We start from the raw sequence: 27,575 nt of genomic DNA, 5'->3' as shown, positions 1-27,575 counted from the left end.
TAATAATTGTGTTATGCCACCATTGAAGTAATTTTTTTACAGCAGAGATAAGACACCCCTTTTATCCCCTGTTACCTGCTGGTTTTAGCTGTTTGCTGCCTTGACATATGATTTCTTGAGGAGTTCTAAAAGGCGACTGGGAATTCGATGTTAATTCGCCACGATAGTAGTAATTACGTCTGCTTAGTTTACCACTAAACGGTGAGGGCCTGGCATATAGTAGATACTCAATACATGTTTGGTACATCAATAAGGAACAAAATTCTTTAAAATGTGCTAAAATGTTTTAGACGATGCACTATTATTCTCTTTCTACGTTGCCCAGATGATAATCTGGACAAGTGAGGAGTAGAAATCAGTTGATACCTCAGAAGAAAGAAATTCACCTGATTGGCCTCATTTCACCCACATGATCCACCCTGAGAAAATGACTCCAGAAATGCGGAGCCATTGCTCTGCTCCCTGTAGACAGATCCAGAAAAAGATGGTGGCTGGATAGCGTGTAAAGAACTTGCCAGCACGTGGAGTATTGAAAGAATGGGGTAGCCATCGGGGCAAAGGGATGAAAACATGGTTAGCCTGGCTCAGCTACGAGAAGTGGCCAATGTCATCAGGAAAAAGACAAGCACTTCCTTCAGGCTGCTTCACGCTAAAGAATCCGAAGGACCCCGGGGCCCCACTGGGCACCTGGAGGGTCAGGCACAGTTGCTCCAAATTGGAGCTGGGACCGATGGGGCAGGGGCACCCGAGGGGTCTTGGGAGAGGACAGGAAGGAGGGAGAACAGAGCAGAAAGAGACCCCTGGCTGCTCCCTGCAAGTAAGTCTGAGTGGACAAGGGCAGCCTGATGGGCAAGAGACCCGTTTCGTCTGGTCTTTGAGGCACCTTGTGTACACAGTCGGGTCAGCGCCTAGGAAGTCCATCACCCCCTGGGAAGGGACGGTGTTAGTACCTCAGCCTGGCCTCAGGGGCAGGGATACTCAGATCAGTCATGAGGATCCTGTGCAAGGTTGCGTGGGGTCTTCTCTGCAGCCTCAAGGTCAGACAATTCAGGCTGTAAAGTAAATTTGGGGCAGGAATTCTGATCTGGGCTGTCCCAGGTTGTGGTCTCTGAAGGGCAGGGGCATAACAGTGCTGGGGATGCCCAGGCTAAGGACCCCTGCAGGACCGTGACTTTCAGGGGGGGGGGGACCTCGGGATGGCCCAGCAGACACTTTTCTTTTTCCTCTTTTCTTCCTCTCCCCGCCTCCACCTCTAATAATGCACTCAGGGTGGCGGTGGTTTTTTAAGGAGTTGTGCAACTAAGGGTATGTGTCACTGCTAGGGGCATTTGAGAGGACTGACTTGAAGTTTCTAGCACGAGAGCCAGGGAGTGAGGTGCATTTAGGCAGCAAGTGATCTCTGAGCCACCTCCACGCCAGTCCTCTGGGTACTGCTCTTCTCCCTCCGAATTGTAACATTTGCCTTGTTCCGTAGCAGAGAGCTCCAGATCATGCACCTTCCCCGCCCTCCCTTCTCTGACTTTCATTTTTAGTGGGTTGTGGTGCTCTGAAAAACTCCCTCCACTTATTCTTACCAAAAAATGCTTATTGCAGAAGAGGACATGTGACAAAAGCAGGGCCAGTAAGAATCCTTCTGGGAGATTGATTTATTTACACACTCTTGGTATTGTCTTCCCACTGGCGTTTCTAAGCTGGGAGCTTGTGATCTAGAACAGCCAATAGTCATTTTCTCATAGCTGTTGAAGAACACTGCTGCACTAGGAGAGAATAATTCTTTTTTTTTTTTTTAATTCAGAGGAAAGGAGAACCTTTGTGACTCGGTTGAGTGTCTGACTCTTGAATTCGGCTCAGGTAATGATCTCGGGATTGTGAGATGGAGCCTTGCATTGGGCTCTGAGCTTAGTGGGGAGTCCACTTGAGATTCTGTGTCTCCCTCTCCCTCTAACCCTTACTCCACTGTCTCTCTCTCTCAGATAAATAAATCTTGAAAAAATAAAAAAATAAAATAAACTTCAGAGGAAAGTCAAGATGAGAAATGAAGATCCTGAGTGTAAGAGTCCTGACAACCTTGTTTTGGCACCTGCATCCAGCCCTTCCTGAAGCTCGGATCCATTCATTCATAAATATCCCAGATTCATAAGGCAACACACAGCCATTTTGCTTAAATAGTCTGAGTTTCCGTCATTTGTATCTTGACTAAGGCAGTCACTTAAACTTGCCCTACAGAAAGTCAGTCTTATACTATCCTTCATCTGGTAATAAAGGTTACTTTTAATCACATCTGTTCCACTGCCATAATTCTCTTATTATGAGGATTCGTTTAGTCATGTAAATTTTTTTGGTAAAATGTCTATTGTCTTAGGAATTCTGGGAACCACCACTAAATATAAAATCAATTGGAAATCATGCAGCTATAAGGAAAAATATTCAAGGGAGGAAACTTGACAGGAAATTCCAATTCGGGTGGAACATTTTGGACTTAAAAGTGAGGTTGCATTCATAATTGCTGCCTTGGATATTCTTGTAATTTCAATTTTTTCAAAACAAAATTTTTAATAGCCCCCAATACATTTAAAAGATAACGAAAAGACAAGAAACAAAAAAGGAAGGTCTGAGCAGACTCCTGCCCCAGTCCTATTGGAATCATTACAGATCCAGGTCAAATGACCACCCGAGCAGATATTCCTTCCTTCTCCTATTCAGACGTCAGGTCTGTTGGATGAATAGAATCTTAGAGAGGAACCACTGGACTAGAGCAGTGACAAATGGGATATGTTGTAGGAGGATTTCAACTGGAGTCCTGATATCTGTCAGGAGGGCTTAATTAGGATAAACGGCAGGGAATTTGCGGAGTGCAAGGCATACCCACCTAAGAGCTGCATATGGAGGGCTTGCAGGGCGAGGGCAGTGGGATATGAGAAGAAATCACATAAATTCCACCTTGTTAAGAGCGAGCGAGCAAGGGAGGGTTGATACCTTTTTCTTGGGGGTGCAATGGGACAGTGAAAGCTTGTGGGAGGGATTATAAACTCCTAGGTTTCTAACCCCAGGACTCCTCAGGAATCTTCAGAATGACGTCCTTAGAGCCCCAGTGCTCCTGTCCTGTGATAAAAGTTCAAGGACTGTACATTTGCGCTGGGCTCAGCCTCACTGTCCTCCCTCACCTTTTGCCTGATGGGGAGTCTTTCCAGGAAGCAAGGAGACTGATTCATGTTTTGATGAGAGTATTTGATAAGACTCTGCCTAATTCTTTTATACTCATTCCTCTGTCATGGAAACAAGACGTGTCTCTCCAGGTACTGATCTCTGGATGAGGCTCCGGATAACCTGGAAATGGGTGTAGCTGCTGCTGGCCCACCCCGCCGCACCCTGCTCTGACCCTGTGCTCCCAGTGGGGCTGCTCTCAGCTGCTCTGCAGACTCGGCACTCCCCTCTGAGGCTCTTCCCTTTCTCTTCCTTCTTTCCTTCCTTCCTTCCTTCCTTCCTTCCTTCCTTCCTTCCTTCCTACTTCCTTCCTTTCTTCCTCCCTCCTTCCTTCCTTCCTCCCTCCCTCCCTTCCTCCCTTCCTCCCTCCCTCCTTCCTTCCTTCCTCCCTCCTTCCTTCCTCCTTCCTTCTTTCCTTCTTTCCGCTTCCTTCCCTCCTTCCTTCCTTCTTTCCCTCGCTCCCTCCCTCCCCCCTCCCTCCTTCACCCCATCCCTCCCTCCCTCCCTCCCTCCCTTCCTTCCTTCCTTCCTTCTTCCCTCCCTTCCTTCCTTCCTCCCTTCCTTCCTCCTTCCTTCTTTCCTTCTTTCCGCTTCCTTCCCTCCTTCCTTCCTTCTTTCTCTCGCTCCCTCCCTCCCCCCTCCCTCCTTCACCCCCATCCCTCCCTCCCTCCCTCCCTTCCTTCCTTCCCATTTAAAGTTGGTTTTTTGCTTTTTTTTTAATGGAGTGCCTGTATTTCTTTAGAAGTCAAGCGTTTGATTCAGCGAATAATGAATGCGCCAGTGAGGGAAGGAGGGAAGATGAGTGAATCTGTCAGAATCTCACGCTGAGAGCACAGCTTGAGCAGGAAAAAATCTGGCTGTGCTTGCTGCTTACTGTGGTCCTTCCACAACCGGGGGTCACATTAGTCAGTTGGTTCTAACACTAAAAGGAATATTAAAGAGTGAAACCCTAAGAACTATTTTTCTGTATGATATATACACATGTACTTGTAGGTGTGAGCATAAAATAAGGTGAAAAACAAAACGTAGGTGGCCATAGCTTCCTGAACATCTCTGAGAGGAGCAGATGCTTGCTGGCTGACTTAGTGGGCAAGGCTTTGTGTTTGCACGATTACGCTAAGAAAATAAAATATATACTCAAACAATTAATAACCTAATGGGAAGAATAAGATCACTTATTCGTTTATTCTTTCTTCCATTTATCCATAAAGTATTCATTCAGAGCCTAGTGTGTGTGGGCTCCATGCTGGGTCCTGGGGATAGTAAGAGGGAAAGGTGTGCTTCTGCCCTGTGGGGTCTGTGATCTAGCTGAGGAAACCTTCCCAAAGGAAGCCAAGTGGGCTGAGTGTTTCTGGGGAGGCCCACGGGGTGATGGCTATTCTGTCCAGCCCCATCCCCCTAGTCACGCATGGCTATTGAATCCTGGAAAAGCTGCCAGTGTGACTGAAGAGTTGAAAATTTAATATTATTTCATTTTAATTAATTTAAGTTCAAATTTAAGAAGACTGGGCACAAGTACCAGTGGACTTTTTAGCATGTTTGGAACAACTTGGGTGCATGAATCTTTTGTAATTTAGACTTTATGAGATCTAAGCACAGATCGTGTGTTTTCTGTGAAAATTTAGGATCCTAAGTGAGAGGTTCTGTAAGTATAAAATGCACCCTGGATTTAGAAGATGTGGTACCCCCCAAAAAATAGAAGATGTGGTACCCCCCGAAAAAACACAACCCAGAAAAATAATTCATTGATAATTTTAGGTTTGTTACATGTTAAAGTAATAATATTTTGGATGTACTGGGTTAAATAAAATGTATTATTGAAATTTATTTCATTTGTTTTTATTTTATTTTATTTTTTTATTTTTTTAAAGATTTTATTTATTTATTTGACAGAGACAGAGATAGCAAGAGCAGGAACACAAGCAGGGGGAGTGGGAGAGGGAGAAGCAAGCTTCCCGCTGAGCAGGGAGCCTGATGCGGGGCTCGATCCCAGAACCCTGGGATCATGACCCGAGCTGAAGGCAGCCGCTTAACGACTGAGCCACCCAGGCGCCCCATTTGTTTGTTTGTTTGTTTTTTTAATATGACTCCTGGAAAACTTTAAGTTTCATATGTGGCTTGTATTTATTCCTCTTAGACAGTGTTGGTCTAGGGGGTTTTGAAGGAGAGAGAAAGCCTATCATGAAAGATGTGGGTTTTGGACATTAACTTTCCAGAACTGGATCTGTTGGGTAGGGAGGGCAGAGGGTGTCCCTGGGAGGGGAGACCGGGCCCTGGGCTGACTGTGAGAATGCCTGGGATGCTGGGTGTGTAGGGGAGCCCTGGGCATCGTGTTTGGGGAACAGCAGTGGGACAGGCTGATCAGGATGATGGAGGCCATGGTGTGGGTTGCCTTGAGCTGCCATGCTGAGTGGGTGGTGCTCAGTCTAGTTGGCCTAGAGGGAGCTAGGAGGCTTTTGAGCAGGAGCAGAGTGGTAAGAACAGCTTTCGTGATATTTATCTGGCTGCAGGGTATAAATTGAGAGGCGGTGGGGAGAGCCAGAAACAGAGAGAGATGTTTTGAAGCCCCCAGCAGTAATTCTGGAAGTACCCTGTGGGGCAGGAGTGCTTCCTTTTAGTCAAGAATTCAAAAACAAAGAAACAAATATATAAACACATGATAAAACTTCGCACAGTTCTTATACAAATAAACATAGGCCTTATTCACCCTCCATTTCCTACAAATTACCCTGTGTGGTAATTTCTTCCACTTTAAGTTTTTAATGTTTTTTTCTTTTAACTCCTGTGCAGCAATAATGTAACTTGGACATTGTCCTGGAGTCTGGGATGGAATTCTGTTAGTCACTTGTAAGTGGACCTGTTCACTTTGCTTATCACAAATCTCCAAAAAATGTGATTCCCTTGGAGCCAAGAGTCATAGGAAATAAAGATTTCGCGAAAGGAATACTGATGACTACAGAGGATCTGTAAAGTTCATGGATCCTAGAATTGTAGGACAGAAAGGGCCTCCAGGTCTCATCCAATTCCATCTCTCACTTCACTGAGGAATCAGCCCAGAGAGGTCCCAGACCCGGCCACGACCACACAGCTAGTTAGCAGCAGAACAGCGACTAGAATCCAAGCTCCAGGTTTTCAGGCACCTTCCACCCCGCCACATATTGGAATTCTGTCTGCTAGGAACGTTAAGCCTCTAATGAATCCAGAAAGAGGAGATGAAACCACAAAGAAGTGGGAAAAGTAACAGTTGGGGCTACTGTAGGGAGAGAGGTTACATGAGTACATGCAGCCCTGTGAATAAAAGGCCCAGGGCCCCTCTCCTCCGCGCTGTAGTCCTCGGAGCATCATTGGTTGATCCCCCATTAGTGGCTCAGGGACAGCTGCCCAGCATTGGGACACCCGGGAGGAACACTTAATCCCCCCTAAGGAGGGGCTGTAGGGTGGAGGGCCAGGCCTACCACCACCCCGGGGAAGGTTTTCAGTGCCCGGGCCTCTTCCTTTCCACGTTTGCAGGGAAGAAAGAAGCATTGGAGGACTAAAGAGGGGGAGACATTGAGAAAAGGTGGGAGAGGCAGAGTGTCCAGGGGTCAGCCGAAGGTCTGGCTCGAACATCGACGTGCGGAACGTTACAAAGGCTCTTGAAATAGCGCTGTCACAGGTGAAGGTGGTGACAGAGGACGGCCTCCCTGTGCTGCAGGGAGCTAAGTAAATGAGCACAGACGTCAAATGTCCAGAGCTGGGTGGGGGCTGGGCTAGACTAAGAACTCCGCAGAAAGTACCAGAATGTTTTTGGTTTTAATCGCCGAGCACTGTTCTATTAGATGGCACCTGTGGAGCTGCTCACATTTCAGGAAATGTTTTCTGCTTGGGGATCTTTCAGAGGAAAACATAAAAACCCAGCCTCAACTCTGAACCAGTCCAGAGTCCGAGCCACAATTACAGCTTAGGAATGAATAGCTTGGGCTTTCTTGAGTCCTCAGGCCGTCCAATGAATTTGCTTACAGGCATGTGTTTTATACTTTTCCTTGAAAATGAAAACCCAACGATAATCATTGAATAATTGAAGTATTCATACTATGAAAACCAACCCGTGACCCCTGGTAAAAAGCCACACAAACCGGCATCCTCCCAACTCTGTTGTGTTCTTCTGTCCACGAGTAGACAAGTGGGCATAAAGCAAGAGCAGAAACACCAGCAAACATTTGGCTTTTGGTTAGACATTAAAGCTCAGACAGTCATTGAACTTCTTGAACTCTGTGGCTTCAGTCCAGGTTGGAAAGCAGGTCAAGCGAGTAAAGCTGAGGGTAGAGTGTGTGTTCTTTTGTTCCTGCAGGCTTTGAAGATTGTTTCAGGGTTAATGTTTGACTTTAGGTCTTAACTATTTTATGCTTTGGTTTGCTCACATGAAACAAAACATAAATCTTGCAATGAAGGAAGATCTCACTTTTTCATCAATGTGAAGAGTATAAACTCTTTTTTTTTTTTTGGAGGGTAAAGCAGAATGATAAAGTGCTCAGGGTCTGGAGCAGTGTGGTCCAATAGAGGTATAATGTAAGCCACACGTGCAGGCCGCACATGACGTGCTGACTTTTCTAGAAGCCACGTTAACAAAAAGTAGAGGAAACAGGTAAAACGAACTTTGGTAACATTTCATTTTATCCAGTATATTCAAAATATTATTTCAACATGTAATCAATATTTTAAAAATTATTAGTGAGATATTTTATATTCTTTTCTTCATACTAAGTCACCAAAATATAGTGTATATTTTATTCTTAACTGCACACCTCAATTCCAACTAGGCACGTCTCAAGTATGCAGTAGCTGTATGTGGCTAGTGGCTACAATATTGGGCAGGACAGCTCTAGAGTCAGATTGTATGGACTTAGAAACTGCCTGACTTTGAGCAAGTTACTTAGGTGTCCTGTGCCTCAGTTTCCCCATCGGTAAAATGAGAATAATAATAGGATCTGCCTTATTGGGTTTGTCGTGCAGATAACATGAGTAAATACACTTAAAGCCCTTCATGCAGTGCCTGGCCTATATTTGATCAATCTGTGGCAACTAACATTATTAGTTTTGACAAAAGTACACAAGGGAAAGGTGTTTGTGTTTCTCCAAAATATAGTACTTCCAAACCAAGTGAAATTGAATTAAATTTAGAGCTTACATCTTTTTTTGGGCAGTGGGTGGTGGTGGGGATTATTTATCAGCCCAAACCAGGAACACATACTCAAAGTACTCTCATTTTTTATTTCCTCAAACCAGCAAAATGTAAAATGGCCTTCCATCTACCCCTATGGCAAGAGAAAGCAAGAATAGTTCAACTAATTACCTATGGGTTGTTTCCCACCTTGTCAGTAATAAAGGCAGCTGAATAGTTTTGTGTGTTTGTAAAAGTGCGTGCATTTAGGTTTTGAGGGGCAGAATTTAGATATTGGAGCTTTTAAAGTAATAGAACATTCTGTGTTAAGCTGGAATTCCTCACCTTGTTTTCTAAAGCAGTTTTGCCTCGGAGTGACAGTCACATCCTGGGTGACTTCTGCATTGTCCCTGATCTCAGGGCTTCATTTTGGTGCTCAGAGGCACACCAAAGGAGTGGAACATTTGCTTTGTGGTCACAGGGGCCGATTTGTTGTATGAATTTTTTCTTAATCCCTTCTTTGGCACCTGTGAATGAGCATAAGAGAGATATAAGATTGGACGGGGCCAAGTGCTGAGGGCTTATGTGCACGTGGCCAAGACCGAGGAGTGTTGCTCTCACCGGCTGCTTGGTAGTAGGAAGACCCACAGGGAGTCAGGAAACTGGCATTCAGGGCCCATTTGCCAAACATCTCCGTGACATTTGCTCAAAGAACATTTGTATCTTTTGTAGGAGGTTTGAGGGGTTTGGGTCTGATCATGGAAAAAGATATGACCATGACAGGCAGTAACAAAAGCTTTATTGGGCCATGCTTGGGCAGGGTTGTATGAAAGGAAGACTCTCTCACAACACGAGACTGTCCAGAGGCTCCAGGAGGCCAACATCCAGAAGGGGAGGAGGGTAGGGAGCTCCTACCCGCAGAGACGGGTGTGTGGGGGGTGGGGCTCAGCACTTGGTGGGTGGCGTCTGGGTCAGAGAGCTCTGAAGGGTCTTGCAGTTACAAGTCTCTATCTTATCAATGGCCAGTGGGCACTGGGTGAGGTTTCAAGGGGTATGCAAACTCTAGAGGTGGGCTCTAAATCGCTAAAGTATCTGCTTGTTGGGCTATTTTAAAAATAACCTGATGGGGGCGCTTGGGTGGCTCAGTTGGTTAAGACTCCCACTCTTGATTTTGGCTCAGGTCTTGATCTCAGGGTCATGAGATGGAGCTCCAAGTCAGACTCAGCGCTCAGCAGGGTCTCTGCTTGAGATCCTCTCTCTCTCCCTCTCCTCCTGCCCCCCACCCACCATCCCTCACCTCGTGCACACGTGCGCTCTCTCTCTCTAAAAAGATAAAATAAAATAAAAACCCAATGTGTAAATATTTACGTTGGATGCCAGTGGGCTTTTGAATGAACGAGTCTCAGCTTACAGTGGAAAAATACACAGCCTAGAGGCCAAAACACAGAAGCCATCTCTGACTGATTTATATCACAGTCTTACATTCCCCATGGGAACAGTGTGGTCTGGCGGAAAGAGCACGGGGGCAAACCTTGGGGTCAGGTGGCGGCTGTGCCCCTCCCTAGCTGTACCTTCAGTGGTCACTCGGTCTGTCGGGCCTCACTGCCTTCATCCATAAGATGAGGGGTGGGACAGATGGACTCTGAGTTTCCAGCTTTAAGTATTTATTACTCTCAGGTTCTTGAAACATCCTCATGGTGGTAGACAGGATCTGTTTTATTATTTCCATTTGTCGGATGAGGGACCTGAGGCACAGAGTTAGTAAATGCTGAGCGTTTTATCAAATCTCACCCGGTTACCGGCAGAGAACTGGATTAGAATTCACGTTTGGGGATGCATTGCTTCTTTGTGCGCAAGATAAAGGAATGAAATTAGCTCCGGAAATGAAATTAAAATTCTGCCACTGTAGCCCCAGCAAGAGATAACCCAGATTGAAGATTTATAGGCACGCCATCATATGATCCTTCTATTTTCTTTACATATTTACATTTATAAACATTTAGAAGTCCAGCACCTCTTCCTTCGTTGCTGTCTATAAAATTGCAGAGTGGATGAGAGGTGATTCCTGAAGACCCCACACCTGGTGATGATGCGTACAGGTGTCCGCATTTCCCCCACACCCATGGGGCTCTTACCATCCTGTGTTGATTTGTTAGGGGTGTGCTCTGAACCCTCACTTCTAACACAGATATTCTCTGTCATGATAATTACTATGAAGATTGGTTACTATTTTTTTTTTTTTTTTTGGTTTTATTTATTTATAGAGAGAGAGAGAGGCAGAGGCAGAGGGAGAAGCAGGCTCCCAGCGGAGCAGGGAGCCCGATGCGGGACCCGATCCCAGGACCCTGAGATCATGACCTGAGCCGAAGGCAGACGTTTAACCGACTGAGCCACCCAGGCGTCCCGGTTACTATTTTTAATAAAGCATATCAGTTGCTTACCTGAATCAGTCTCAGGGGCTGTGCTTGAGAAATTCACTCTGTTTTACTCACCATTGTTGGTTCTATACAGAGAGTTTGACTCCTTATGGTCAACAGCTAGGGAGCATCCCTTTCTGTAAGGAGCGAGGTTTACCTAAAAATAAACGAGTTTTAAAATCCTTATGCTGAGACTTGGCTAAATTGAAAAAATAAATCACTCAGGAGTTTCAGTGAATTTTTTGGCCCCCAAAGGTTCTCTCTTTGACTGTCCCAGAATGCTGTGTTCTCTGTGAAGCTATGTCCATTGGTTTCTGGCTCCAACATTTCAGAGGACTTTGTGACCCTGTTTTCCAGACCTGAGTTTAATTGGAGAGTTAATTATCTGAGCAAGAACACGTAAGCCAAGTCGAGTTTGGGGGTGAAGCCTGAGATCTCTGTTCCACCTCGGCAGACAAGAAAGTCTTTGTGAAGCCTTGTTGATTCTATTTTTACATAAGCAGATGTTCCATATAGCAGAGGCAAGAAACCACGGAGAGGAGCCTGCAACCAGATCGTGTTTAGCTAAGATGAAGACAAAAGCTCCTTTATCTGCTGCAATAACAGCCTAGGAAGACCTGAGGCCTGAGCTGGGAGGTCCTCGTTTCGGTTCCAAGCAGGCATTTGAGCTAAACAGGAAGGAATGAAGGTTCATTTGCTTGGCCTGAGCCTTCAGTCATGATTTCTGATTAGCATGTGCTTCTCAGATGAGATTCATAAGCACCTCGAATAATTTATCCTTTCTCTCATTCCAGGAATTTTTTAGTTCGGTATTTTCAAAAGTTTCTTTCTTTTAAATTCACTTGAATCAGGCTACTGGACCGCCTTCACTAGATCATGGTTTCCCTGGCAACCAACTGAAGGATCCATTCAAGTCTGTCCACAATGACCTTAATGAAAATGATGTAACAATACTTAAAATAGGTGTCCCTTCTCTAGAGCACAGTCGGATTCCTCAAGCTTCTGATGGCTGTCTCTGCAAGAATCCTTCCCTCTGCATTCCAAGTGCTGCCCGTTTCGGTTCCCTCCAGATTCCTCTACCTCAGTAAGTTATTGTCTTACTACAGGGGACCCACATGTACAAACCTCAGTCTCCTCATCTCGGAAATGGGAATAATAGTAACAGTCCCACTTATCTCATAGGACTGGTTCAAGAATAAGACGGTGATGTGAAGGTGTCTGCAATGCTGTAGAACAGCACACAGCGTGGGTTACACACGCCTGCTGAGACCAAGCAGGTAACGTGAACGAGAGCAGGAGACCAGGTCTAAGAAAAGTCATGGTCACATCCCAGCGAGAAATGGCAAGTGACACCGGGAGACATTATCCAGCTTGTGGACTGTGGGAATGGAAGGCCCAGGCCCACTGATGGAAGCAGCTGCCACTTAATTTCGGCCAGTTGGGTTTTGGGGATAGGGGCCCAGGGTTACTAATTCTTCTGATTTCATTGTTGAAGAACAACCAGAAATCCAAACCCTCAAAAACATCTCCTAACTTTTGAATTTTGGCAATGAATTCATAGGAAACAGACACATGTGTGCACACAGGCACGCACACATGGAGTGGAACACAGACTGTGGATCTGTTGTCCGGAGGCAACCTGCAGGTCCCCGGTTTGAGACCCGTGCTGGAGGACATTCTTAGAGCCATATGTAAATCTGGAAGGGGCTAGGTAGCGACCTCTGCTTTTATAATCTTGCCACAGAAAACAGGTTACACTCAGATTTACAAAATTTTTTTTTTTTTAGAGAGAGAGAGAGAGAGCATGCACGTGAGTGGGTGGGGGAGGGGCAGAGGGAGAGAGAATCCTGAAGCAGACTCCCCACTGAGTGGGGAACCCGATGCAGGGCTCCATTCCAGGACTCTGAGATCATAACCTGAGCTGAAACCAAGATTTGGTCACCCCCAGATTTACAGATATGTTAAGAATTTATTAAGAACCACTGGAGAATGGCAAGAGGTGAAATGTACAAGGAGGTTATGTTGGCTCAATGTTGGGAGGAATTTATTGAGAATCAGAGCTGCTGAAAACAGTATGAAGATGTGCCAACCAAATGCAATACATGAACCTTGAGAAGATCCCAGATTTGGGGAGAAAAAAGAAGCAAGAAAAAAAGATTATTTTCAGGGCGATTGCAGAAATTTAAATAAAGGCTGTATGTCAGGTGGCATGATTTGATTAATGCTAATGTCTTAGATGTGTGTGATAATAGCACTGTGGTTATAGAGGAGAATGTCTGTTTTCCTAGGAGATGCATGCGGAAGTACTTAGATGAAGTGTCAGGGTATACAACTTTGTTTCAAAGGTTTAGCTGAGGGTGGGCGTGGGAGATTTCAAGACGGAGACAAAGAGGGAGAAACGGCAAATGTTGCAGCAAAAGTGGTTAATCAAGGTGAGGTATATTTATTGCACTCTTCTTTCAACTTTGCTGTAGATTTTATTTTATTTTTTTAAAGTAAGTCAAAAATAAGATAGGCTTTCAGATGAGGTGCGTTGTGAGCTTCCGGTCCTAGGAACCATTCACGTGGCTTTGGTTTGGAGTATTGCTGCAATGGCTGGCTACCTGGACCTTGCTATATGACTCTCAAGTCCCTTATTAGGGATCTACTAAGGGCAGGACCCAAAGATGTAAATCTAGGATGATTGACTGATTGATTTATGAGAGAGAGAGAGAGCAAGGCAGGGTGGGGCAGAGGGAGAGGAAGAGAGAGAATCTCAAGCAGGCCCCATGTCCTGTGTAGAACCTGACCCAGGGCTTGATCTCATGACCCTTAGATCATGACCTGAGCCAAAATCAAGAATCAGATGCTTAAGGAACTGAGCCACCCAGGTACCCCTGGAATGCTTTTAATTGCTCAATTCCTCAAGCCATCCATTGTTGTCTCCTTACTTAAATGAGGTAATTTATATAAGCCAACAAGCACAGTTCTGGACACATGATAGGTGTGTACCATCAAATATCATGTTTCTTTTAGTTTTTTTTTTTTATTTACCTATGGCTATACTTTGAAACAAGTATTGCATCTCAAACTATCAACACTTCACTAAAAATCATACTGGGAGTCAATTCCAGGGTAGGGGAAGTATTTTGGACTCCTAGCCTTATATAACCTATCCAGGTGAGTTTTCATATTTAAACCCAAGAAATAATTTCATACTGACACTTGAAGAAAGGATTTGAGGTTCTCATTTCAGGGATGCCCTTGTCCTCAGCTCCTGCTTAAGAAGAAATAAAAAATATTCTACCTCAAAAGTTTCAGAACGATCATCACACAAAGACATACCAGAACAAAACTAAACACTTTACACAGATAAGTCAACATCTTTGGGAATTCATAGCTACAAGCTAGAGTTCCAGATATAGACTCCTCTACTCAGATGCTGAAGAGCCTCCCCTCTGGTGGGCCCCTCCAAACATTGGGCCCCTTGTGGGCTCCCTAACCACAGCCCTCTTCGAGCTCACTCATACACAGAGTGGTCTGCTGTCCTCACAGGTCAGCTCCAAATGGGCACATATCTAGGGTCCATAGTCGAAACCTCATTTATTTGGCCTTCTAAAAGTTTTTTCTGGACTCTGAAGCACTATTCCCAGTTTGTCTGCCTTGAGAGTTGTGTCCATTTTGACTGTTCCTCCCACCTCCCTAGAAACTATTCTCTCCAGGTGAGTTTACCTTAATGCATCTCCTTGGGACGTGGCTCTGCTCTCCAGAGATACACAGCATGGCCCACCTTAGAGTCAGGCCTGCTATAACATTGGTGGGGATTGGGCAAGAGTCGAAATGGAGGCCATATACCACATGTCTACTTTTTAAACATTATAAAGCAAGTTTATGAACTTTTGAATAAACTATGTTCTGTCCTCCTACCTTGACAAATATATCTCCTGTCAGTGCCATCCAGGCAGAGACCCCCAGGAACATACCTGTGGTGGAACAAAGTTGGGAGGATTGACTCACAACAATGAGGGAGACACCACACCCTGTGGGGAACCAAGGGAAATCTCAGTCAGTATCAGCAAGGGCCTAGTAGAGATCTGGACTTATGATGCGTGATTGGGGGCGAGTTCAAGAAGGTATGGCTTTCCTCTGGGTTAAATGGATGTTCTAAAGAAGTGGGAGTAGTCCTGAGATTGGATATCTTAACAAAGTGGGTAAGAGCTGTGATTGGTAAAACAACAACAACAACAACCCCCCCCCCCCAAAACAACAAAAAAAACCAGTCTCATTAGCCAGGGTAGGGGGATAGTGGTCATGTTGTTGTTTGAATAAGGTCCTCGATTTTTTTTTCTTTAGATTTATTTATTTCTTTTTAGAGACAGAGAGAGAATCTCAAGCAGACTCCCCACTGAGAGTGGAGCCCGACCTGGGGCTCCATCTCACAACCCTGAAATCCTGACCCAAGCCAAAATCAAGAGCTGGAGGCTTAATGGACTGAGCCACCCAGGCACCCCAGTAATATTCTCGATTTGGTCTGTGCTCACACATGCATACAAGGAGGTCTTGGTTTTCTCTTACTCTATCATGGTCACATTGTTGTCTGTCTGTTTTTTTGTTCTGTGAGATTGTTTATGCTCCATTGGAGGACACCCCCGCTCACTGGGATGCCACGGCCAGTTCTTGGTGATACCAAGCCTAGCTGATGGGGCTCTGTTGCCTTTCTTTTTCTCTTCTCTTCCTCGACAAGGAGAACCAGGTTTGAACATAGACATCCCGGACTCCTCAGTGTTCTGTGCCACAGCGTGGTGGGGGTGGGGTGGGGATGGGGTGGAGCCATCTCCACTCCCCTTCTCCTCCCATTCCTGGCTTCTTCCCAGCCCTGTACTGATCTTCTGCTGTGAGCATGCACGTCCCATCCCACACATCCGCACTGACCCGTGGCCACCACTTGGGCCTAGCCGTCTGTGTGCTGGCAGGGAGGTGCATCCTCAGGAGGGTGAACTCAGAGAAGAGCCCTCCCCGCCCCCAGGCCTGGGAAGCAGGGAATATGTGTTTTAGCTTCTTTTACCTTTTTAGACTTCATCTGTTGTTTTAGGGTTACTTTCTTCCCATTTTATGACGTCTTAGATTTCCCTCCCATTTTTCTTGTAGTTCTTCGTGCCTTCAACTGATGGCCACTCTAAAGTCTCATCGGTTCATTTTATTTTTCTGTTCCATCAGTCACTGAAATACTAACATTTGTTTAATCTCCAAAATGGTCTTTGGTCTTTTCTTTCACACTAAATCATTCCCCTTGCTATATGATGCTTTTGCTAGGATTTAGCTAACTTTTAAGGTGCTCTTGGCCAAGATATCAAAATTGACATTACAATAAAAAATGTCACATGCTTTTGAAGAACACTCTTTGCTGAGCTTAAATAAATAATTTCTATTGGGTATTTCAATGGGGCCCAAGATAACTCAGATACTTGAAATGAACTTAGATACTGGTTCAAAACTACCTATGTCAGATATATTAGAAAACCATCACTTTTAATCCTAATTTTGATATCTCCACCCACCATACTTCCCAACAGTGATAACAGAAGTTAACAGATCTTGTACACTTTTAATGTGCTCAATGCTTTACTGACTGAATGTGAACACCATTTCATTTAGTTCTTGTTAAAAACCTACAAGGTGGATATACTTATTGTCCCCTTTTTACAGATTAGATTTTGAGCGTTTTGGCGCTCTGCCCGGTGTCATACGCTAATATGCGACATGACAGGAATCAAGCCCTCACTGCGCTCTGTGGCCACGTAGCCTTGAAGTCATAAAGGAGTAAGTGAAGCGGAAGCTGGAGATGTTGGCTAGCAGTCAGGATGGCAGTGTGAATCCTTTTTTTTTTTTTTTTTTAAAGATTTATTTATTTGTTTTAGAGAGAGTGATAGAGAGCTAACAAGTGAGTGGGGGGAGGGGCAGAGGGAGAGGGAGGGAGAACCTCAAGCAGACTCCCCAGTGAGCGCAAAGCCCGATGCAGAGCTCAATCTCACGACTCTGAGATCTTGACCTGAGCCAAAACCAAGGGTCGGACGCTTAAATGACTGAGCCACCAGGCTCCCCAGCAGCGGGATTTGTCGCTCTTCTGAGATTCTTTATTCCAATGTCCCGTCACTCATGTTAGCTAGAACAAAATGCAGCTCATTCCTTTCTGCTGACATGCAGCATCTCCAGGCCAATTAATTTTTTTAGAGTGATATTAGTATTGTGTTTAAGATTTGTAAAATGTGTCCTTACTTTGAAGACCTGCATGTTGAAATGATGTAATGTCTGGGATTGGCTTCAGAATAGTTCCTTCTGGTGGGATCTATAAAGAAAACAAGATTGCCCATGATGGTTGTAATGGGGCATCTATTAAAGTAGATGGTGTTCATTCTGCTATACTCTATATTTTTCTGTGTATTGGAAACTTATCATGATAAAATGTTGAAAACATTTCTGAGTTACTTTACTCGCCTCCTGCAAGGACATCATTGCTCCCCAATTTCCCTGGTGAATTATATTTCATTTTCTTTATTAGAAGCTCATATAAAGATCACCAGTCATTTAAGAGAGGCATTTATTTAGGCTTCTTCCTTGTGGACCTTCCTTTCATTTTTCTGTGATAAGACTTTTAAAAAACTTGATTATTATAATGTATATTTTCCTTAATCCTCCACCCATCCATTTTCTTGTGAAAGCAGAATTTGACTGCTGACACAATCTGTTTCCCCATGGGTCTCTTCTCTTCAATTCTCTAACACACTTTTTTCTTTACAAGTAGATTCTGTTTGTGCAGTTAGTTATGGCATGATTTTGGTACATTTTTTCGGCAGGAATCCTTTTTGAGAAAGACTGCAGTGCTCCAAGTTTTAGATGCATGTTAATTCTTTTTCACTGTTATGAGACCCAAGTGATATGAATTTTCTTCATTATGACACAGACTTATATTAAATAAGTTTTATTTAAACACAGCTCAGGTTGAATGACAGTTTTGCCTGTTTATTTGTGCTTCACTCGCTAGTTTATCAATAAAAAAATTACTAAGTTCCTACACATCTTCAGTATTACAAAGAACAATTTACTGCCTTAAATACTAATGTTTTTGTAGGGATTTTATAAAATATTATTTTTTAAAAAATTGTGTTATACTAAAACTTAATTTGGAGCATAGCCAACATTGACTGAATTGTATTCTTTAGGGATTATGAAGTTCTAATTTCTTTTTATATAGTATGCACTAAATGGTATGATTAGGAGGAGAGGATTTATTTGTTCATTCATTCACTCAACAAATATTTATTGAGGGCCTAGCGTGTGCAAATATTCTTCCAAGTCTATTTGCCAAATAGATGAATTTCCCGGTCCTCTTGTAGCTTATATTCTAGCAGAGGAGACAGATAACAAAGAAAATAAAGTTTATTCAAAGCGTATGAGATAGTAACAATTGGGCAGAAGGGAAGTAGGGAAGGGAAGAGGAAGCGTGGGTTACAATGTTAGACAAAGCAAGCAGAAAAGCCTCCTCTGAAAGGTGGCTTTTGAGTGAGAACTGACCCCTGGGGGTGACTTGGGGCCAGAGCAGGATGCCGGAGCTGCCTGGCTGGGGTCGCCACAGCAATTCTTCTTTTTTTTTTTTTTTTAAATACACCAAAAAGCATTGAGTCAAGTGAAAAGTAATAAATGGAGTAATAAAAAAAACACTCAAAGCAAAATATTTTCCACTGGAAGCATGTGAACATGAATACGAGGTTTCGGGGTCATCTTACTGCGATTACTTTAGGTATTACTAGCGTACATACCCCATGTTCCCGTAACCATGCAGGTGTGAATGGAAGTTCACGGGGGCAGTGTGGCTGGGGCCGAGCCATGCAAGGCAGAAAGGCAGGCAGTGAGCTGGAGGGGCGGGAGGGGGGGTGGTGTGGCTGGAGCACAGTGTGTCGGCGGCGGGGTCAAGTGAGGATTTGGCTCTCACTCTAAGATGAGAAAAAAAACTTGCACTTCAACAGAATCACTCCGGCTGCTGTGTTAAGATTGTGGGAGAGCCCGCAAGGTTGACCCTTTAGGTTTCCAAAATAGGAATTAAGGTGAGAGGAGGACAGTGAGAAGTGGTTGGACTCTGGATGCTTTTTGGGAGTAGGGCTGACATTATTTGCTGATGGGTGGGATGGGGGGTGGGAGTGAGAGTGGAGTCAGGGATGCCACTAGAGTATTTGGCCAGGGTAGCTGAAAGCGGGAGTCACCATTCACTGAGCCAGGGAGGCCTGGAGAGGAGTGGCTTTGAGAATGATCAGGAGAGTGGCTTGGACGTGTTAAGTTGGCGAGATCTATCAGACACCCAAGTGGAGATGTCAATCAGATCTATGGTTTAAAGTTCAGGGGGGAAACTGGATTGGATAAAAATGTGGGAGTCTCTTTTGCCACCCGTGGCTTCTAGAATGTTTATAAATTAAATGAGGGCCCCCAGGTAAAAACCTCAGAAACATCCTTCATAGCCTCTGTTAATTGCCGAAAGTCCTATTGCTGTTTTTTTTTAAAGATTTAATTTATTTATTTGAGAAAGAGAGAGAATGAGCAGTGGGGAGGGAGAGAGTAAGAGAGAGAGAAGCAGACTCCCTGCTGAGCAGAGAACCCTATGTGAGGCTTGATCCCAGGACCCTGAGATCATGACCTGAGCTAAAGGCGGATGCTTAACCGACTGAGCCACCCAGGCACTCCTCTATTGCTGTTTAGAATCAGAAAAGGATGGAAAGGGAAAAAAAAAAGAGAAAAGAAAAAGCCTTTGACATCAGACAGACCTGTTGGAATCCTGCTCTACCACATTATAATATGGCTGGGTGACTGTGAGCAAGTTACTCAACTTCTCTGATTGTCCCCCTTAGAAAAATGGAGATTAGGCTGTATTATCTCCAGAGTTGTGTGAAGCTAAAAATCTGTTAATGGGTAAACTCGTACAGAGCTGAATGACATTAGCTCTTCTCCTTGATACTGACCGCTTAAATGGTATTTATGGCAAAGTGGCTCACCAGTGATGAGGAGGTTATCCCTGGGGAGTGGGGGCCGTGCGCTCTGGTGTGAGGAGGGTGCTCCAGGAGAGTGCGGAGGGCAGAGCTGGTCCCCCACTTCCCACACTCTGCACAGTGTGTTGCCACGGCCCACCATGTATGTGTTAAGTTGCATTCGTCCCCATTTGGTGTAACTTGGCTATTTAAATGTAGGGACTGTTTTTGGCATTTTAAATATTTAAAATTATACATGGTTTCTAGGGAAATCCCAAAGGCATTAAAGGTTTTTTTTTTTTTTTTTTTTTGGCATTAAAGGTTTTGCTTGCAGAGATGAGTCCTGAATATTGATGAGCATCTTTCGTCAGAAACTATGATATTGCAGAGTCCAGCCAGCGGTGGTAAAGGATTACAGTCAAGACCCTGGAACCAGAGTATTCCATCCCATTAATTTAATACGGAGATCTCTTTATTGGCTAGGAGTAAAATCTCATATTAACGTAAAAACACTGCATTTGTTTTCCTTACGTGAACTTGAAGTTTAGCAGTCTTGAGTCTCTAAGTGGCGTGACTGCTGACTGAGGGGTCCACACAGTGGAAGCAGATGGAGAGGGGGTGGGATGTGTTTACCCAACCCCCAGAGTGGTTCTCTCTCTGATGGCATCCCTTTTTTGGCAAAATCACATGGGTCCTGTCACTCTGCCTGCTTCTCAGCCTCTTTCTCAAGCTCCAGGAACACCGTGTGCTCTGAACCTAGAAAGAACCTTCCCTCCATCTTGTCCCCTCTGAACAGGTTCTCCCAGCTGGTAGAGTTCTGACTCTATTTATTTTTTAAAATTTTATTTTATTTAAATTCAATTAATTAACATACAGTATATTATTAGTTTCAGAGGTAGAGTTCAGCGATTCATCAGTTGTACATAACACCCAGTGCTCATTACATCACGTGCCCTCCTTAATGTCCATCACCCAGTTACCCCAGCCCCCCCACCTCCCGTCCAGTAACCCTCAGTTTGTTTCCTATAGTTGAGAGTCTCTTATGGTTTGTCTCCCTCTCTGATTTCATCTTATTTTATTTCTCCCTCCCTTTCCCTATGATCCTCTGTTTTGTTTCTTAAATTCCACGTATCAGTGAGATCACATGATAATTGTCTTTCTCTGATTGACTGATTTTGCTTAGCATAATACCCTCTAGTTCCATCCACATCATTGCAAATGATAAGATTTCATGTTTTTGATGGCTGAGTAGTATTCCATTGTGTGTGTGGGTGCACATCTTCTTTATCCATTCATCTGTCGATGGACATCTGGGTTCTTTCCATAGTTTGGCTATTGTGGACATTGCTTCTATAAATGTTGGGGTGCAGGTCCCCTTTGGATCACTATGTTTGTATCCTTTGGGTAAATATGTAGTAATGCAATTGCTGGATCATAGGGTAGCTCTATTTTCAACTTTTTGAGGAACCTCCATATTGTTTCCAGAGTGGCTGCACCGGCTTGCATTCCCACCAACAGTGTAGGAGGGTTCCCCTTTCTCTGCATCCCCGCCAACATCTGTCGTTTCCTGACTTGTTAATTTTAGCCATTCTGACTGGTGTGAGGTGGTATCTCATTGTGGTTTTGATTTGTGTTTCCCTGATGCCGAGAGAAGTTGAGCATTTTTTTCATGTGTCTGTTGGCCATTTGGATGTCTTCTTTGTAGAAATGTCTGTTCATGTCGTCTGCCCATTTCTTGACTGAATTATTTTTTTTTGGGTGTTGAGTTTGGTAAGTTCTGTATAGATCTTGGATACTAGCCCTTTATCTGATAAGACATTTGCAACTATCTTCTCCCATTCTGTCGGTTGTCTTTTGGTTTTGTTGACTGTTTCCTTTGCTGTGCAAAAGCTTTTTATCTTGATGAAGTCCCAATAGTTCATTTTTGCTTCTGTTTCCCTTGCTTTTGTTTAACAACACCCTGCGCCCAGACGCCCACCAGCTGAGTGACCCTAGGAAAGGATGGGTTTACAATGGATTTTTTCCTGTCCTCTGGAGGGCGCCTACCCTAAAGCCATGGCCTGTATGGACAGCGCTGTGTGCCCAGAGAAATCTGTGCCTTGTTCCACTGGATCCTGCGAGTGCCCCCCCGGGTCACGTGACATTTTCATTGCGGTGACTGACTGTGGGACATGATCTCCAGAGACTCAGTGGCTGTTTTCCTTGGGGCTCTAGCACTGTACAAGGGGAGGCACGTTCATGATTTTAAAAAGACATTTCTAAAAATCATGATTACCTTTTTCTGACTATAAAAGGAATGTTTGTGCATCTAGGCAGATCTAGGTTTTCTGGGTCCTAAAGCATACCAATTTAGGGGTACATCTTTAAGGAAAAGAATAAAAAATTATGAACACAGAATTACTAATGACTTGATTCTGAAGGGGCCCACGCAAGTGAGAAGGCCAAAGTTCACACTTAACATGGCATCGAATCTGCCCCTGAGGCTCCCTCCAGAAAATTGAGAAGCCAAACCACTTTCAACCCCACTTCCTCAGAGGGTGTGTTAACACTTTTTTGTTTTTATTTTTTTATTTTATTTTATTTTTTATTTTTTAAAGATTTTATTTATTTATTTGAGAGAGAGAAAGAATGAGAGACAGAGAGCATGAGAGGGAAGAGGATCAGAGGGAGAAGCAGACTCCCCGCTGAGCAGGGAGCCTGATGCGGGACTCGATCCCGGGACTCCAGGATCATGACCTGAGCTGAAGGCAGTTGCTTAACCAACTGAGCCACCCAGGCGCCCCACTTTTTTGTTTTTAAATGACAGCTTTATTGAGATATAGCTCACATACCATACCATTCACCTAACGTATACAACTTAGTGGTTTTTGTGTTTCCACAGTTTTGCAACCATCACTACAATCCATTTTAGAACATTTTTATCACCCCAAAGAGAAACCTTGTACCCATTAGCAGTCACTAGCCACTTCCCCCAACATACCTAGGCTGAGGCATTACTTTCCCTCTCAGTAGACTTACCTGTTCTGGGTATTTTCTATAAATAGAATCACACAGTATGTGGTCTTTTGTGACTGGCTTCTCTCACTTAGCATAATGTTTTCAAGATTCATTCACGTTATAGCTTGTATCAAAACTGCATTTTTTATTGTTCAGTAATATTCCACTGTATGGACATACCGTATTTTTTATCCATTCAGCAGTTGATGGGTGAATTCTTTAAATCCCCTGGAGGCCCAACTGATGAAGTCCCTAAAGAAGGGGAAAATCCAGCCTTTTAAATGCCATCCTTAGCCTTCCCTCTCCAGTTTCTCCACTTTCTTCCCCCCTCTCCAGGTTCTGGAGATTAAGAAAGAGGCAGAGCTGGTGAACGGGGAGTCTTTATTATCACTGTGACAAATGTTACCTGCAGTTCATAGCTCATGGGCACACGACAGGCCCTGCCTGTGGGGGGATGGGCTGGGAAGCAGTCACCATTCCCCTGCTGCAGGTGGGATTTGCCCAAGGGCATGGGCCAGCCCCAGGCCATTCCTGGCGGCCACAGCCTCTTTTTGCAGAAGTTCTAATTCTGGGCAGAGAAGACTACATGCCCGGAGGAATGCTTGACAGGCAGCTGGCTTGCAGTTGGGCTCCCTCTTTGGCTCCACTGCTGAACCTCAAATTTAGGCCCCTGGCTTGAGGGCTGGGGTGGGGAATCCAGCCTAGCCTGGAGCTCAGGGCTCACTGGAGCGTGCTGCTACTATTATGACAAGGCCCGTGGGCCAGAGGTTGCTGACTCAGACCGCCTCCCTGGCCTGACAAACCCTGGGGCACTCTGAGCGCTGACTTCTTGCTGTTACAGCATAGAAAAGGCTTTTCCTCTCCTCTCTTAGTACTACAGATCTCTCTGTCCTAGTGGCTAACTCAGGAAATGCTGCCCCAGCCAACTGCTCTGTCCTGGGGAATCCTGAGGGGGCTGGACAAATCCTGAGCACAGCCCCCGGCTGGTTGCTGAACAAACTCGAATACACTTGTCACAAGAGAAGCCGATAACTCAAGAGGTGGTGGTTTGGAAAAGAGAAAAGGGAGAAATTTATTTGGGCAGCCGGGGGAGGTGGCAGCTCGAGCCTTAACAACCGACCTCTCAGCCCGCAAGGTGGACACTGGAGTTTTATAGGGAGAGGTCCAGGGGTACGTGCAAGGGAGCAGGCAGAGGGCATGTGATCATGGGTAGGGGTGGCGGTGTGGCTGGCGAGGGATCATGGGCAGGAAAGGGGACATCTGGGGTGTTTGGCCTTCTAGGTAATTCTGCCTCCATCAGGGCTTTTCTGGCCCGGTCATCGTAAACCATCTTCATCAATACTTCAAGAAAATGTGGTAAGAAATAAGGACAATGGGTTTCAGTTGGAGCATGAGTTAAGCGGGCTTGTCTATTCCTGGTTTTAACTGTTGGGGTCTATTGTTGAGTAACGGGCTCACTGACATTAGGTCTGGGCTGGGCCTGAGAAATACATTAACCAAAGACAGATCAACAGGAGAAAAACATACAGATTTCATTTGATGTTAATAATTTACATGGCAGGGGAGCCATCAGAGGAAAGGCATGAAGACCCAAAGAAGCAGATGGCTTATGTAGCAATTCCACAAAGAATGATAAATCGTGGCTGTGCCAAGACGAAGTTTGGGTTAGGGGCGATAAATTGTGGGAAAATGACTGGAAATATGTGGGGGGAACTAATGGAAGATTATTTTAGTAAGTTTGTTTGTACAGATTTATTTCAGCGTCGATTCCCAGTCTCTGGTGGTAAGAATGTTCTCCTCCTGGGCGATGGAAGGCACTTTTCTGATGGGAAATTTTGTGCTGATTTGAGGTAGAAAGGATAGGGTCAGAGAGGCCTTCCTGCATGTGTTGTTTCTCAAGTGTCTTCAGCTCAAAATAATCAATATGCCAAAGTGACATATTTTGGGGTAGCATCTCCTGGTCCCCTACATTACCAAGGAAGGTTGTGGGCACTGTGGAGAACTGAGCGCCTACTATGTGCCAGGCACAATTCTAGGCCCTGGGAAAGAACAGAGTGATGGTCAAGGACGGTTCTGTAGTAACGGAAGGGGGCTGGACGTGCTGGGGGACATCGGGGAGCTCTCTTCTGAGGGTTTTAGGTCTCTCAGTGAAACAAGAGTACCAGGCAAGAGGGAGGGGTTGGAGAGGGTGGGAGATTGGATAGGAGAGAGCACAGCGGGAGAGGAGGGACCAGTAGAGCGTGGTTGGATGGTCATGTGGAGGACACATTGGAGCATGGCCATTGTCCCAGTATGTGCTTTTCTCCAGCCCGATGGCAGTTTTCAAGTAAGTAGAGAGTTGGGGTTTACCAGAAGTGGAGACTTGTCAACTAAGATTAGTTGAAAGAGAGGGAAGGTAACTGATAGGGCATGTGAGGGAGTGATCTTGACTGACCATAGATTTTAATGATTGGCCATGGGATTTAATAAAGGTAAAAGGATAAGTGGATGTGAGGAGTGATGGCAATGAAAAAATGGTAAGATCAATGAATTTTATTTATTTTTATTTTTATAAGTTTTTATTTATTTATTTGACAGAGAGAGAGAGCACAAGCAGGGGGAGTGGCAGAGGGAGAGGTAGAAGCAGGCTCTCCACTGAGCAGGGAGCCTGATGTGGGGCTCGATCCCAGGACCCCCGGGATCATGACCTGAGCTGAAGGCAGATGCTTAACCGACTGAGCCACCCAGGTGCCCCAAGATCAATGGATTTTAAACTTCAATGCAGATACTAAAATGTAGTAGTGTTCTGTTTGTTTTGGGCTCTTCGAGGAATCAGCATAGTTGAAAAAGTGTGGAAGTTAGAGCCACACAAGTATGAGTTCAGCTTTTCAGCTTGGCAACTTAAGGGAGTCTAACCAAGTCTCATGTCTTCATCTGTAAAACAAGGCCCTCGTTCTTCCCTAACCAAGGTTATGTGAGGTGTCATTTAGAAGACGCCTGGGAAGGGCTACAGTGCGTGGCACTTGCCCGTGGGGGTCCTAGTATTCTTTCTAGGCTGGATGCTCCCCATTCCTTCTGAAACAAGCTTCCATGTCCTCACCAGCCAGCAGTGAAAATATGCAAACGATTATTTAAATCATTTAATGAATCAAATTATTATTCACATTAATAATTATTCATTGTTAATTGATTAGTCACATAAAGCACACCCTGAAAAGAGTGATTGATGAGAAGCTAGTTTTATTATTTTTTTTTTTTTAAAGATTTTATTCATTTATCTGACAGAGAAGGAGAGTGAGAGCACACAAGCAGAGGCAGAAGGAGAGGGAGAAGCAGACTCCCCACCGAGCAGGGAGCCCGATGCGGGACTCGATCCCAGGACCCTGGGATCATGACCTGAGCCGAAGGCAGACGCTTAACGACTGAGCCACCCAGGCGCCCCTGATGAGAAGCTAGTTTTAAAATAATAAAAAGGGAGCGCTTGGGTGGCTCAGTCAGTGAAGCGTCTGCCTTCAGCTCAGGTCATGATCCCGGGGTCCTAAGATCGAGCCCCACCTCGGGCTCCCTGGTCAGTGGGGAGCCTGCTTCTCCCTCTGCCTCTGCCCCTCCCCCTGCTCTCTCTCTCTCTCTTGCTCACTCTCTCTCTCTCCAATAATAAATAAATAAAAGCTTTAAAATAATAAAAAGAAGTATAAGGAGAAGGAAGGATACGGGGGAGGGGGGAGGAAGACAAGAAAAAAAAAAACGTTCAAAGGAGATAAAAGTTAATGAAGACGAAGGGGGGAGGTGTTGAGAAAATGAGATGTAGCTTCCCCCAAGGAAGCTTGCTTGTCAAGTCCTGTCATTAATTTCTGTGACTCCATTTTCCCTCCCCTTTACCTCTGGGACCTCCCTCCATTTAGTCTGAATGGATAAGAGGCAGGACTCAGGCATCAGGGCTTGTCATCAGGTGTTGGGCTTCATTCTGCTGTGGGGGATAATGGATTTGACCTGAAGACAAGGTCCTTCTTAAATAAAGGGAGGGGGGGGAAAAAAATGCAGGCACAGCAGGGAGTCGTTTGCTCTGGAGGCAGCTGCGGTTTGAATGGTGTCTGCAGGCAGGTGTAGATTAGATTTGCCCCTGGGGCCACCGGCCAGGTGGAGAGGTATGGAGGGCCTAGGGGTACAGAGGCTGGGCTGGGGGGGCAGTTAGTGGGCACTAAGTGGCAGGAGGAGGGGGAATTGTTTGCCATCTGAGGTATTTGGAGTCAGTTTGGTCCTGTCATTCTGCTCCTTTTTCCTTCTTCCCCCTTTATTCCTGGTTTCGCTCAGGGCCTGAGCGTCGTGTGCCTCTTGAAGGCCTGAGTAAATCCCCACAGAAGATGAAGCCTGGGAAGGTGTGTGGTAGGGATGCTGGTGGCATTCCAGGGAAGGAGAGGCAGCCGTGTTCCATAATAGCAGCAAGATGGGCACGTGCCACCCCTCCTCAACCCACCTGCCAAGCCCTCCCCATCCCCTTGTCACCTTCCCTACCCAGCTAGAGCCAGATGCCTGGGTCCCTGTGGCCTGATGTTCCTACATCTGGCAGACTACAGTACGTATGCGGTCATTGGCTTACAGCCCCCACCCCTGCAGGGCCTGCTCTGGACTGAACTCTGTGTCTCTGGAACTTAGCACAGTGTCTGTCACTTGGGTCAAGTCAGTTTCAGATTTGTCTTGAATCCGAAGGGCTCTCTAGTCTGCACCAGGTTCATGAACTATCCCCATCTTCAGTAATCCGGATCTTTTAAAAATGATGCGTTTCAGGGCCTCTCAGTTTGAAGATAACCAGAGTGTTTACCAGGGAGGATGTCACAGCATAAAGCT

At 45.1% G+C, this 27,575-nt stretch overlaps 1 protein-coding gene across 7 annotated transcripts in view; it reads left to right on the top strand.

Annotated features, from left to right (window-relative positions):
- The window catches only part of LOC144381572 (uncharacterized), a 62,349-nt gene extending 42,014 nt beyond the window's left edge, over positions 1–20,335 (top strand). For 3 of the 7 annotated variants that reach the window (XR_013446952.1, XR_013446953.1, XM_078070339.1), the window contains one exon: positions 20,076–20,335. Coding sequence is in view for 1 of the 7 variants with exons in the window: in XM_078070339.1 (XP_077926465.1) it covers positions 20,076–20,108 (33 nt within the window). In the remaining 6 variants the exon portion in view is untranslated. Of the gene's footprint in view, positions 1–1,973; positions 3,384–11,739; positions 11,846–11,943; positions 12,971–20,075 lie in introns of those variants that run through there. The other 4 variants (XR_013446956.1, XR_013446951.1, XR_013446954.1 and 1 more) reach the window with 3 other exon arrangements.
- Positions 20,336–27,575: the final 7,240 nt, after the last annotated feature.

The sequence above is a fragment of the Halichoerus grypus genome, chromosome 4 (genome assembly GCF_964656455.1).
Source record: "Halichoerus grypus chromosome 4, mHalGry1.hap1.1, whole genome shotgun sequence".
In the NCBI taxonomy this organism is placed as follows: domain Eukaryota; kingdom Metazoa; phylum Chordata; class Mammalia; order Carnivora; family Phocidae; genus Halichoerus; species Halichoerus grypus.
This window is presented reverse-complemented; position numbering and strand designations above follow the sequence as displayed.